This window comes from Aquarana catesbeiana, linkage group LG05, assembly GCF_042186555.1.
Source record: "Aquarana catesbeiana isolate 2022-GZ linkage group LG05, ASM4218655v1, whole genome shotgun sequence".
Classification (NCBI taxonomy): domain Eukaryota; kingdom Metazoa; phylum Chordata; class Amphibia; order Anura; family Ranidae; genus Aquarana; species Aquarana catesbeiana.
The window spans coordinates 625309424-625322643 of NC_133328.1; the positions used below are offsets into that span (position 1 = coordinate 625309424).

The window sequence follows — 13220 nt, forward strand, 5'->3', positions numbered from 1 at the left end:
TGAAGGACAGCAATCAGTCTGCAGGGCAGTGTACGGGGGTCATCAGGGCAGAGAAGAAGGGTCACAAGGGCAGAGGACAGGGATTAGAAGGACAGAGTATAGGGGGTCAAGGAATCAGCAGGATGCAAAACAGGGGGTCAGTAGGGCAGGGTACAGGGGTTAGATGGGCGGAAGGCAGGGGGTCAGTGGGGCAGGGTATGGGGGGTCAGTAGGGTAGGGTCCAGGGGTCAGCAGGACAGAAGACAGGGGGTAATAGGGCTGGGTACAGGGGTCAGCAGAATGAAATGCAGGGGGTCAGTCGGGTAGGGTATGAAGGTCGGGAGGATGAAAGACAGGGGGTCTGTAGGGCTGGGTAAGGGGGTCTGTAGAGCAGGGTACAGGGGTCAGTTCCTCCCACAGACATCGCCCTGCACTATACCGAGTCCCGGCCCGCCCACACAATAAACAAACAGGCCGGAACACAATACTTAACGAAATTGTGACTGTGCGGCTCCCATCCCGGTCCCGCAGCTGAAAGGCTACAATAACCTAGCTGCTGCGCCATGGACGGAGGCTCTGGGGGGATTTGGACCCCCCTAACCCCCCTTATCTACACCCCGGTATGGAAGGGTTAAAACCAGGGGCATAACCATGAACCATGGAGCCCCATGGCAAAACTTTGGTGGAGCCCCCATCTAACTCTACCTCTGCAGTACCTGTTAAATGTGAAAATATGGGGGGATATTTACTAAAACCTGTGCACACAGAAACTGGCACAGCTGTACATAGTAACCAGCATCTAACTTCAGCTTGTTCAATTAAGCTTTGACAAGAAAACCTAGAAACTGATTCTGTGTGTACCAGTTTTAGTAAATGTCCCCCTGTGTGTCATCAATCTTAGCAAAAACATACATGAACCAAGAACAGGTAGCATTCAACGTGGATCCTCCCAGTTTTAAACCTTTCCGATCTGTTGTGATTGAGTTTCCTTCTCCTGCTTTGCACCTCCTCTACTACCACCATCCACCAAGTGCTGCTCTGACAAGTCCAAACCCTTTTTAACCTTCCCTGGTTGATCAGCTTCTAAAAAAAAGGGCTCTACTCAATTTCGGACATTTATGGCCAATTAAACCTTTGCTTCAACTGAGCTGTGTGCCATACACTTCTAAAAAAACTGGAACAAGGCTCTTTCGGAGGAAGATTTGAAAACTACTAAAGGGATAAAATAAAATTCATAAATATATGATAGATGAAACTTGGAGAGAAATGTTAACTACTCTACAGAGCATTTGTCCCTTTTCTTCCCTCTAAGTCTACTCTTCAGGCCAGCCCTCATTGCGGCCATGACAAGCCTACATTATTGCATTGTTTTTGGAACTGTGATAATGTTTAAACTTTTTAGAACCATATCATAAACTTTATTTTTTTATTTTGGCTACAGGTACCTAAAACCCTGCTTTTGCTTAGTTACAATAAAGATGTCTCTCTATCTGGGTAATCACAAAGCTGTTATTTCTCCATAGATCCATCTTTCATAGAAATATCTTGAAAGTTTAGACTGGCTCTTCAGTTCTTACAACTGCCGCAGTTAAAAAAGGATCTTTTGACCCTCTTCTATAAAGAGAAGCTCGATACCGAAATCCAAAATATACTCCCACCAAACACTTCTTCCACAGATGGAAATCTTTTATTGAGCATACTTTCTCACCCCCAGAAATATTTGTCATTGATGTCTTCTTTTCAATATACAGAGTGGTACTCTAAGGCTAATCTGACCAATTCCTTGGGCAAGTTCAAAATGTAACCACTTGAGCTCTGGAAGGTTTTACATTCTTCATGACCAGGCCAATTTTGTTGTTACTCAGCACTGCACTACTTTAACTGGTAATTGCTTGGTCATGCAACTCTATAACCAAATTAAATATACACTATATTACCAAAAGTATTAGGACACTTGCCTTTACACGCCCATTAACTTTAATGGCATCCTAGTCTGAGTCTGTAGGGTTCAATATTGAGTTGGCCCACCCTTTGCAGCTATAACAGCTTCAACTCTTCTGGGAAGGCTTTCCACAAAGTTTAGGAGTGTGTCTATGGGAATGTTTGACCATTCTTCCAGAAGCGCATTTGTGAGGTTAGGCACTGATGTTGGACGAGAAGGCTAGTCTCTGATCTAATTCATCTCAAAGGTGTTCTATCGGGTTGAGGTCTCTGTGCAGGCCAGCCTAGTTGCTCTACCCCAAACTCGCTCATCCATGTCTTTATGGACCTTGCTAGATGCACCATCCTATTCACAATAGTGTGAACCCAGCCTTAAAGTGGGACTGTGACAGTACGGCGGGCGCCAGGCAATCCGACACTAACTGACACTGACATCATCAGCGACACTAATACAGTGATCAGTGGTAATACTATACACTCCCACTGTACTAATAACACTGGTTGGAAAGGGGTTAAAGGGGTTGTAAAGGCATCCTATGTATTAAGGTGAAAAAACACCTGGCAGTCACCGGCCCCCTAGCCCCCCCCCCCGATTTACTTACCTATTCCCGCCGTCCCTCTCTCCACGGTTTCCCGGCTCTTGATTGGATAGATTGAGAGCAGCGCAGCCATTGGCTCCCGCTGCTGTCAATCAAATCCAATGACGCGGGCGCCGGGGGGCAGGGCCGAGTCCTGCATTCAACCTCTATGGACACCGAAAGCTGGACTCGAGAGCACGCCCGCAAGCTGACCCCTCCGGGAGAGCGCTTCTCCAAGGGGATTATCTAATGCGGGGAGGACCCACAAGAGCCGCAGAGGGACCCCAGAAATGGATGTTCAGGGCCACTCTGTGCAAAATGAGCTGCTCAGTTGAGGTAAGTATGACATGTTTGTTATTTAAAAAAACGATCCTTTAGTATCACTTTAACATTTCAGGGTAATTAAGGGGTTAAGTGTGTGCCTAACAATGTGTTAACCTCCCTGGCGGTATGATTATTTCAGTTTTCTGATGCTGAAAGCGGTACAATTATTTTGCATGGAAATGTGGCGTTTTATATTGTAGGCCTGTAATTCTTAGGAATAACTCACTTAAATCAGTGCAAACAAGAGTCTAGTAGACATCCCGGGTATGATAAAGTTTGAAACACGAAATCATAAATTATTATATAATAAATAACTATAAATAATTATACCAAATAATAATATAATAATAATGAAAATTATTCAATAATGTAATCAAATCAAAAACACTGAAATTTGCTCAGTTGCAGAATTGTCGCTGTCATCACTTTTCAGTGTTTGATGACGGATTTCCCCACAAATCACGATCGCTCAATTCTGCAAGTGATTATAATTTATTTTCTCTGTTTTCTAGCTGGTCTAAAACCACTTTTGATGTAAAGGGACGGTTTTGGTTGCCATGGACAATCTCCAGTTTCCAGGCAGAAAGAACAGTATTTATAATATAAAACTGCATGCAGGGCACTAGACAGACCACTAGGGACAAAAGGAACGTGAAATAAATTGATACAGTAATGTAATCTGTAAGATTACAGTGTACTGTATGTGTATGCTGTTTTTTACTTTTTGAATGTGGCGCCGTTCTCCGTCCCCGTGCGTCGCAACGCTCGCAGGGAACGGAGCTCGGCTCTGTGATGAATCGAGCGGAGGACGAGCCGCTCACACAGCGGGGAGACATCGCAGGATCCAGGGGACAAGGTAAGTGAGCTGTACCTGGATCCTGCAATGCGATCCCGAGTCTGGCTCGGGGTTACCGCTTTTGGTGCTGAAAATCCACCCCGAGCCAAACTCGGGAATACCGTCAAGGAGGTTAATGTGTGCTGCTTTTTAGTAAAAATCAGTTTGTTTCTCCTCCCTGCACAGCACAGCAGGGAGAAGAAACAGACACAAATCATTCCCCCTGTACAGAGCCCTGTCCCTGTGTGTTTGTCAACACAGGTCTCTGGGTTGTAATGGGAAACAGCCAATCAGCAGGTGCCAGCCATGAATCATTGGACAGGGCCTGCTGACAAAATCCTGCTGTGTCTAAACACACCAGGAGTAGGTGGGGGGAGGGGGGTTGCACAGCACAATGTGGGCGGATGGTCCTAAAGTGGCTAACAAGTGAAATTCATCTTCCTTCTTTTACCAGTGCATTCTTTTCTACTCCTTTTCTGTTGTTGATTTTATTTGGTAAATTCTGTCCTCTTCTCTCTTGATTCTTATAGCTGCTTCTGCATGTCCCAAAGGGGGTGCACAGTTTTCCACACAGCACATAGCCAGTTTGTATTCAATTTAAAAGATCTTTCTAGGTAACTCAGTTTAAGAAATCCAAGCCTCTAGCTAATTTTCTTTTCTTGCTATGCATAAGACAACTTCTTTGTATGGTGCCTTTTAAGTCACATCTATCAGTCATTGTTTGTGACATACAAAAAGAACAGGAGGGCGCACCGACCTTGTGCGTTGCCAAAGATAACATTTATTCATCAAATATAACAAGAAATATACTCACAAACAAGCTTTAAAACAAGGCTTATCAATACTCTGGCAATTGCGAGCAGTATCTCTAGACGCCTACAACCTGGACCAGATATTTGGAGGAACCAGATGGTATCGCAAACGGCTTACGCGTTACGAGGGCGAACCCTCTTCATCAGAGCCACAGCGATGGTGGTTCTGAGGAAGAGGGTTCGACCTTGTAACGCGTTAGCCGTTTGCAATGCCACCTGCTAGATCTACGACTTTTCTATGTACACAAAAGGCCTATTTCTCTCAAATATTGTTCACAAATCTATGTTAGTGAGCACTTCTCCTTTGCCAAGATAATCCATCCACCTCACAGGTGTGGCATTTCAGGATGCTGATTAGACAGCATGATTATTGCACAGGTGTGCCTTAGGCTGGCCACAATAAAAGGCCATTCTAAAATGTGCAGTTTTACTGTATTGGGGGGTCAGGGGGGTCTGAAAAAAAGTCAGTATCTGGTGTGACCACCATTTGCCTCACGCAGTGCAGCACATCTCCTTTGCATAGAATTGATCAGGTTGTTGATTGTGGCCTAGTGGAATGTTGGTCCATTCCTCTTCAATGGCTGTGGGAAGTTAGTGGATATTGGCAGGACCTGGAACATGCTGTCGTATACGGCGATCCAGAGCATCCCAAACATGCTCAATGGGTGACATGTCCGGTGACTATGAAGACTGGGATGTTTTCAGCTTCCAGGAATCGTGTACAGATCCTTGCAACATGGGGCTGTGTATTATCATGCTGCAACATGAGGTGATGGTCGTGGATGAATGGCACAACAATGCCTCAGGCCTCAGGATCTCATCACGGTATGCACGGTGTGCATTCAGAATGCCATCAATAAAATGCACCTGTGTCCGTTGTCCATAGCATATGCCTGCCCATACCATAACCCCACCGCCACCATGGGCCACTCCAGCCACAATGTTGACATCAGCAAACCGCTCAACCACATGACGCTATACACACTGTCTGCCATCTCCCCTGTACAGTGAAAATCGAAATTCATCCGTGAAGAGAACTCCTCTCCAAAGTGCCAGACACCATCAAATGTGAGCGTTTGCCCACTCAAGTCGGTTAGGACGACGAACTGCAGTCAGGTTGAGACCCCGATGAGGACGACGAGCATGCAGATGAGCTTCTCTGAGATGGTTTCTGACAGTTTGTGCCGAAATTCTTGGGTTATGCAAACCGATTGTTGCAGCAGCTTTCCAGGTGGCTGGTCTCAGATGATCTTGGAGGTGAAGATGCTGGATGTGGAGGTCCTGGGCTGGTGTGGTTACACATGGTCTGCGGTTGTGAGGCCGGTTGGATGTACTGCCAAATTCTCTGAAACGCCTTTGGAGATGGCTTATGGTAGAGAAATGAACATTCAATTCAAGGGCAACAGCTCTGGCGGACATTCCCGCAGTCAGCATGCAGGACGGTCCATCAAAACTTACGACATATGTGGCATTGTGCTGTGTGATAAAACTGCACATTTTACTGTAGAGTGCCCTTTTATTGTGGCCAGCCTAAGGCACACCTGTGCAATAATCATGTTGTCTATTCAGCATCTTGATATGTCACAATTTTGAGGTGGATGGATTATCTCGGCAAAGGAGAAGTGCTCACTAACACAGATTTAGACAGATTTGTGAACAATATTTGAGAGAAATAGGCCTTTTGTGTACATAGAAAAAGTCGTACATCTTTAAGTTCAGCTCATGATAAATAGGGGCAAATACAAAAGTGTTGAGTTTATAATTTTGCTCAGTGTATATAAAAAAAAAAAAAATAGAAAAAGAAAAAAAAGAACAGGTAGCAGAAGATCTGTCAGCATTGTCAGTACACTACAAGGGAGCAGTGCTGTGGATAAATGTTATAGCGGTAATAATCATAAATATAATAAAAACGATAATTATATTTTATATTATGACAAAATTATTAAATACTCTTTCACACAATTACAGTCATGGCCAAAAATATTGGCACCCCTGCATTTCTGTCAGATAATGCACCACTTCGCCAAGAAAGTTATTGCAATTACAAATGTTTAGGCATTCTCCTGTTTATTTCTTTTGTTTGTATTGGTAGGACACAAAAAAGTGGAGAAACACAAAAACCAAATCTGACACATTCCACACAAAACTCCAAAAATGGACTGGACAAAATTATTGGCACCTTCTCAAAATTGTAAGAAATAATTGCATCCCAAGTTTGTGATGCTCCTGCAATTCGTAATTAAACGCACCTGTATCAATTAACAGGTAATGGCAGTTTAAAAATCACACTGGCAACTAGTTAAAATGGTGAAAAATTGACTCAACCTTACTATTGTGTGTCTCTGTATGCCACACGGAGGAAAGAGAAGAGAAAGAGCAGCAACAAATTGTCTGAAGGATTTAAGACCAAAAATTGTAAAAAGGCATGGACAATCTCAAGGTTACAAGTCCACCTCCAGAGATCTTAATGTTCCTCTGTCCTCTGTGCGCAACATTGTCAAGAAGTTTACAGCCCATGGCACTGTAGCTATGAAAGAGAAAAATTGATCAAAGAATGCAGCGAAGGATTGTTCAAATGGTGGATAAAGAACCTAGATCAACTTGCAGACTATTTCAATCTGACCTTCAGGAACAGGGTGCAACTGTGTCAGCTCGCACTATATGTCACCATCTGAATGAAAAGGGACGCTATGGTAAAAGACCCAGGAAGACCTCCCCTGCTGACACAAACACATAAAAAGGCCAGATTGCAGTTTCCCAAAACTTACCTGAGGAATCCAAAATCCTTTTGGGGAATATGCTGAGGACAGACGAAACAAAATTACAGCTTTTTGGTAAAGCCTGTTATTCTACTGTTTTCAGAAAAAATAAATGAGGCCTTTAAAGAAAAGAATACAGTCCCTACAGTCAAACATGGTGGAGGTTCACTGATGATTTGGGGTAGTTTTGCTGCTTCAGGCAATGAATGTCTTGACTGTGTGCATGACATTATGAAATCTGAAGACTACCAAAGAATTCTGGGGTGCAATGTAGAGCCCAGTGTCAGAAAGTTGGGTCTCCGTCAGAGGTGATGGGTCTTACAGCAGGACAATTACCCAAAGCACAGGTCAAAATGCATCCAGAAATGGTTTAAGACAAAGCTCTGGAGAGTACTGAACTGGCCAGCAATGAGTCCATATCTAAATCCCATAGAGCACCTGTGAAGAGATCTCAAAACAGCAGTTGGGAAAAGGAACCCTTCCAATCTGAGAGACCTGGAGCAGTTGATGGTTACCGGAAGCGATTGATTTCAGTTATTTTTTTCAAGGGGTGTGCTACCAAATATTAAAATGAGGGTGCCAATAATTTTGTCCAGTCCATTTTTGGAGTTTTATGTAGAATGTGTCAGATTTGGCTTTTTGTTTCTCCACTTTTTTGTGTCATACCAATACAAACAAAAGAAATAAACATGAGAATGCCTAAACATTTGTAATTGCAACAATTTCATGGGCGAAGTGGTGCATTATCTGACAGAAATGCAGGGGTGTCAATATTTTTGACTGTACTCTAAATCTCTAATACAAACGTCTTTATAATTTTTTTTTAGAAACCTCAGCTGTCTTATAAGGTTTAGGGGAACAGAATCTCTGGGATTAGTGACTGTGTTAGGCATACCGGGTAAATTTCAGTCTGTATCAGGAGTTCAGAGGGTCATAAATCTACACTGCTAAGACAGCTAAGCAAATTCCTACCTCTGGAGAAGGTGGTTTGCAGTATGCAGCTCCAAAAACCAGATTTTCAAGAGAAACGCTTGTCTGGTCCGTCGCCAGTTCTTGGTTACTTTTTCCCAACCAGGAGCCTCTTACTGGACGAACAAAACTAGAAGACAATACATAGGAAATTGAAGATCACAGACAGTTAAAGAGGACCTTTTTATCGTGACTGTCATATCTTTATGTGCTGGTATCTGGTTCACATTGGCCAATATGTTTTTTTCATAAATGTGAAATATATGATCCAGATTACTTTTATGAATTCATTCCAGACCTTAAACTTATCCCTGCAGTAGCTTAATTTATTAGTGCTTCGTATAGAGAATGTGGAAGAAACTCTTGTGCATTTTATATTTAGCCATTGTGACTTACGTGTGGTACCTCTTAATGTGATTATCCTGACACCAAGTACATTGAGGACTTGTTCACACTACCAGCTCTGGGCTGTGAGGTACTGTACAATAACAATATAACTTTGTCTAGGGAGTCCTGGATGGTATTTATTTCTCCCCTGGGATGTTGTTATACATGTCCACTATCCTTTAACTCTAGGCAGGTTTTTTTGGATTGGGCATCAGGTATGGTTTCATTAATTCCTAGCTCAGTGTCTGCTTTAGGGTCCTTTCACAAAGGCGTTCCGATTAGGTCTACCTTCCAGTTTTTCAGGCGAATATGACTTTAAGCTCCATGTAAGTCTATTGTCTCTGAGTCCATCTAGCTCTAGAAAAGTGTAATGTGTCTGTGTAGGCAGGTGCAGTTAGCCCTTCCACCTGTAGAAGGCCTAGTGCCATTATTGCATGGGAAGGAATTGATCCTTTAGAGATTCTGTACAGTGTCTCGAGAGAAGGTAGTCTAATTGGACACCAAATTCTAAAGAGACTTTGGCGGTCATCTTGGGTGAGGGAATCTTTCAAAAAGAAACTCCACATCATTTTGGCGTGCTTCTGGGGAATGTGTGGTAGGGAGAAGAACCTGTTTGTGAGGAACAGTCTTTAACTTGGGGTCAGGTTCAGTGGCGGCTGATGATTTTTTTTGGGGGGGGGGCGGCAACAACCACCCCCCCCACTCTGCCAGTCGGCCCGGCACTTACCCCATCTAGGTGGCGGGTGGCGGGCGGTGGACATCGGCAGCTGGCAGCAGCTCCTGCATCCTCTTCTCCATCACGTCGGCTTCCGCCATGCGTCTCCTCCCCACCATCTAGGAGTCCAATAGGTTCGCCCGTCCTTTCAGCCAATTGAGTGACGGGTCTGAAGACCCGCTTCCTGATTGGCCAGGAGTAGGTTCAGTGTTACAAATAGCAAACATTCATTGTAATTGTAACACACCTGGGGGGGCTCGTTCGCATTCTCTACTCCCTGAGCCCACCCTATCTTGAAGCCTATTAGAGCATCTGGCTGTAATTAGATGCTTAAAACCCCCCCGTTGGAATTCATGCATCCAGCGTCCTGCATAGGGGCCGGACTTTTGAATAGGGGGACGGCACCCGTGCACCCTTAAGGGACGGGCTGCCCCTGGTCAGGTTCCAGACAAGGTGTGAGAACTCAGGGAAGGCAACTTTTTCGCTTCATACATTCTATGGTGTGGAGGTGTGGAACCAGTACAGACTGCAGAAACATCCTCTGCCTATTCAAGGAAGGGAATAACAAGCATTAGGTCTGGTCAGTAAACAGTGAGGGAAATGTCTTTACATAGTTTAGTAGGCTGAGTGGCAGCATTTTTTAGTTTACATTTTTTTTTCATTGTGGCATTTTTCCACAATGTACTTGTAAATACGGTAGCACATAATAACTCCCATAAAGGCTGGACTTTTTGGAAACCAATGTGGTTTTGTTTACCCTGTGGGCTCATCCCAAATAGTAAAATGCACCGGCTACCAATCCCCAGAACACATATGGTGGGGGTTTGCAAAGGTTTGACATGTTCAAGGAGTAGGCAGGTTAAGGTAGTCTTCCAGCCTGTGGGTGGCACTGTGCCGTTTCCACAGGAGAAGTGTCCTGGACCATTTATTTCCACAGAGCACCAATCATTCATTCATTTTGACTGTTTCAGCTCTGAACATAGATGTTATGGCTTGTTAGTCCCTTTCTTGAATAGGCAAAGGGAGGATGATTTTTGCAGTCTGCACTGGCTCCACACCTCCACACCACTTACTAGAGTGTATGAAGTGAAGGAGGATCCTTTCCTGAGCTTTATCTCCTTGTCTGGAACCTGACCAAATGCTAAAGACTTTTCCTCACAAGCAGGTTCCTCTCCCTACCACAATTTCACCAGAAGCGTGCCAAAATTATGTGGGGTTCCTTATTTAAAAGGTTCCCTCACACAAGATGGCCCCCAAAGAATTTGCTGTCCAATAAGACTACCTTCCTCTCTTGCAACACTGTACAGAATCTCTAAGGGAGCATAGTTATTTGCAATGCTGCCATAACATCATTGTCTCATGATTATGACCTGCCCTAGCCCAAAGGATTTGGGATCTCTTTATGGAGCATGCATGACTTCAAAAGGTCCTTGTGGCTCATTTTGGAAGACAAGCACCAAAATGTTGGTGATGTTGAAGATAATGGAAGCTTGATGTGCATTGTCTTTATTAATGGGATACTCTACATTCATCATTCATTGCAAGATGTGAAATTTACATACAGGTTCTTTCACACAGAATCACTTTGCAATGTTATACACATGAAAGACAAACATTCCTTCCTTATGGGACTGGATTTAATTTGACACAGAAATTAAGAAACAATTCTTTTAAAAAAGTTCCTAAATGGGATCCAATCCATATTATCATTTTTGATGGGAGTCTACGCCCTTTATGTGTTGTTTTGTTTGTTTTTAATTTTTCAATACATTTATCAAATTAAGTATATATGTTTATGTGGATTGTTGATGAGCATATGCAGATACAGTATTACTGATGATGAACACAATTTTTTTGGGTGGAGTTTGGAGGCTAAGCCAGGGTTTTAGGTTCATTGGCAGCGACTTGAGTTTGTATTATTACCATTTGTGATTGGGGCTTTGAGGTTTTAACTTTTTTTCTTTTTTGTGATTAGGTTCCTAAAACACTTGGGGCACCCCTGGGGTCTTAGATGGTAATACTGATGGGCTTGTAGTATACTATGAAACAGAATGTGTGACTTTTCTTCTTACCTACAACTTCAAAAATTTCTCTGGCAGTGCCTGTATTTCCACCTTATATCGTATGCCCTAGTTAGGCTTCATATAAGTAAACTGATACTTGGAATTGTTTTTCATTGGTATTAAAAAATCAACTGGTCCAAAACAGTGTTCTCTTTAATTTTATTAATGTGAAAACATGGCTGAAGGTAAATTTGTCACCACTGCTTAAAAAATAAGATAGTATGAAACAAAGCTCAGCAAGATTAATATCTTTGTCTACAACAGCCTTTCACAACCCTTTTAACATGGAGGAACCCATAAAGTAATTTTCAGTGAACCCCTGAAAATTTTTTCTGTTTACAGCTCACTGTAGATTAGCATGGTGGTCAGTGGGAAGAATGATCCATGCCTTAGTGGTCAGTGAGAAGGATGCCCCTTATGTTGGTGGTCAGTGGGAAGAATTCTTCTTGCATGGGTGGTCAGTGAGAAGAAAATTCCTTACATTGGAAGTCAGAGACAAGAATATCCCCTATTTTTCTGGTTAGTGGAACAAATTCTGCTTATATTGGTGGTCAGTGAGAAGAATGCCCCTTACATTGGTGGTCAGTGAGAAGATTGTCCTTTACATTGGTCGACTCGTCAGTGGGAAGAATGTTCCTTACATTGGTGATCAGTGAGAAGAATGTCCCTTACATTAGTGGTCAGTGGGAAGAATGTTCCTTACATTGGTGATCAGTGGGAAGAATGTTCCTTACATTGGTGATCAGTGGGAAGAATGTCCCTTACGTTGGTCATCAGTGGGAAGAATGTCCCTTACATTGGTGGTCAGTGGGAAGAATGCCTTTTACAATAATGGTCATGAGGCAGAATGCCTTCCTTACCGATAGCTAAAATGATCATTGATATCAGTGGTAAATTATCTGAGAGACAGAAATGACTTGTCGCTCATTGAACCCCTACAAACCTCTGCAGGAAATCTAGGATTCCATGGACCCCTGGTTGAGACAGGCTGGTCTAGGATACCCTTATCCTGAGAAAGCTGGCAAGACCCGAGAAACAGATAGACGTATGGGATACCTGTTTGCAATGATGCATATTTTATCTGATTTTATTTCTGATTTATACAACACATTATGATTATCGTGTATTTATGTACAGTCATGGAGACACTTTATGTATCCTGAAAAAAAAGGCTGTGCAAATGTTTTTAAAATGCTAAGAAGTGCTTTTTACACTCTCTGCTTTTTAGGTCTTTGATTTATTTTTAATAAATGTGATTTATTTTAATTTTTAAAGTTAATATTTTGCCATTTTTTTTTATTTCTGTGTGTTCATACATATGGCAACCTCATTTTGTAGATAATAAATTGGTTTTGGTAAAGAGAATCATTCTTGCTTTGACAACAACTACTGCAAAGGAGACTTGGATCACTTAGGAAAAGACCAAGGGTACATGCCCTGGATTTCATAGCCTAGTGATGCTTAATGGAGGCAGACTGTTGATAGTTATAGAATTAAAATGCACTTGTGAATTGGTGGGTGTACATTTGAAAAATGACACATTGAATGGCGTACAAGTTTCAACAGATAAATAAACAATCAAAAAAAAAAAATTACCTAGACATTTCACTAAGAAAGACTATACCACCCATTTAGACGGGATAATATGCTCTGGAGAAAGTAAGATAGGAGTTTAAAGCTGAAAAAGTGGGAAGTATCATGGATACACCAAACAGTACCTATTAATTATTTTAATTCATTGCATTTTTTTCTTTTAGGTTAAAGATTAGCAGACCTGGTGAGGTGTAGGTTAGCTTTTAACCTTCAATGAGTTTTTAGAAAGTACCAATTTGTTCTTATAGGATGGTTTGATCAAGTG

The 13220-nt window shown here is 42.5% G+C and overlaps 1 protein-coding gene across 1 annotated transcript in view; it reads right to left on the reverse strand.

Annotated features, from left to right (window-relative positions):
* FAM135B (family with sequence similarity 135 member B) overlaps window positions 1–13220 on the reverse strand; it is a 257650-nt gene that overhangs the window by 97275 nt on the left and 147155 nt on the right. Inside the window, exon 7 of the mRNA XM_073632289.1 lies at window positions 8201–8327. Within this exon, the coding sequence (XP_073488390.1) occupies window positions 8201–8327 (127 nt within the window). The remainder of the gene's footprint in view (window positions 1–8200; window positions 8328–13220) is intronic.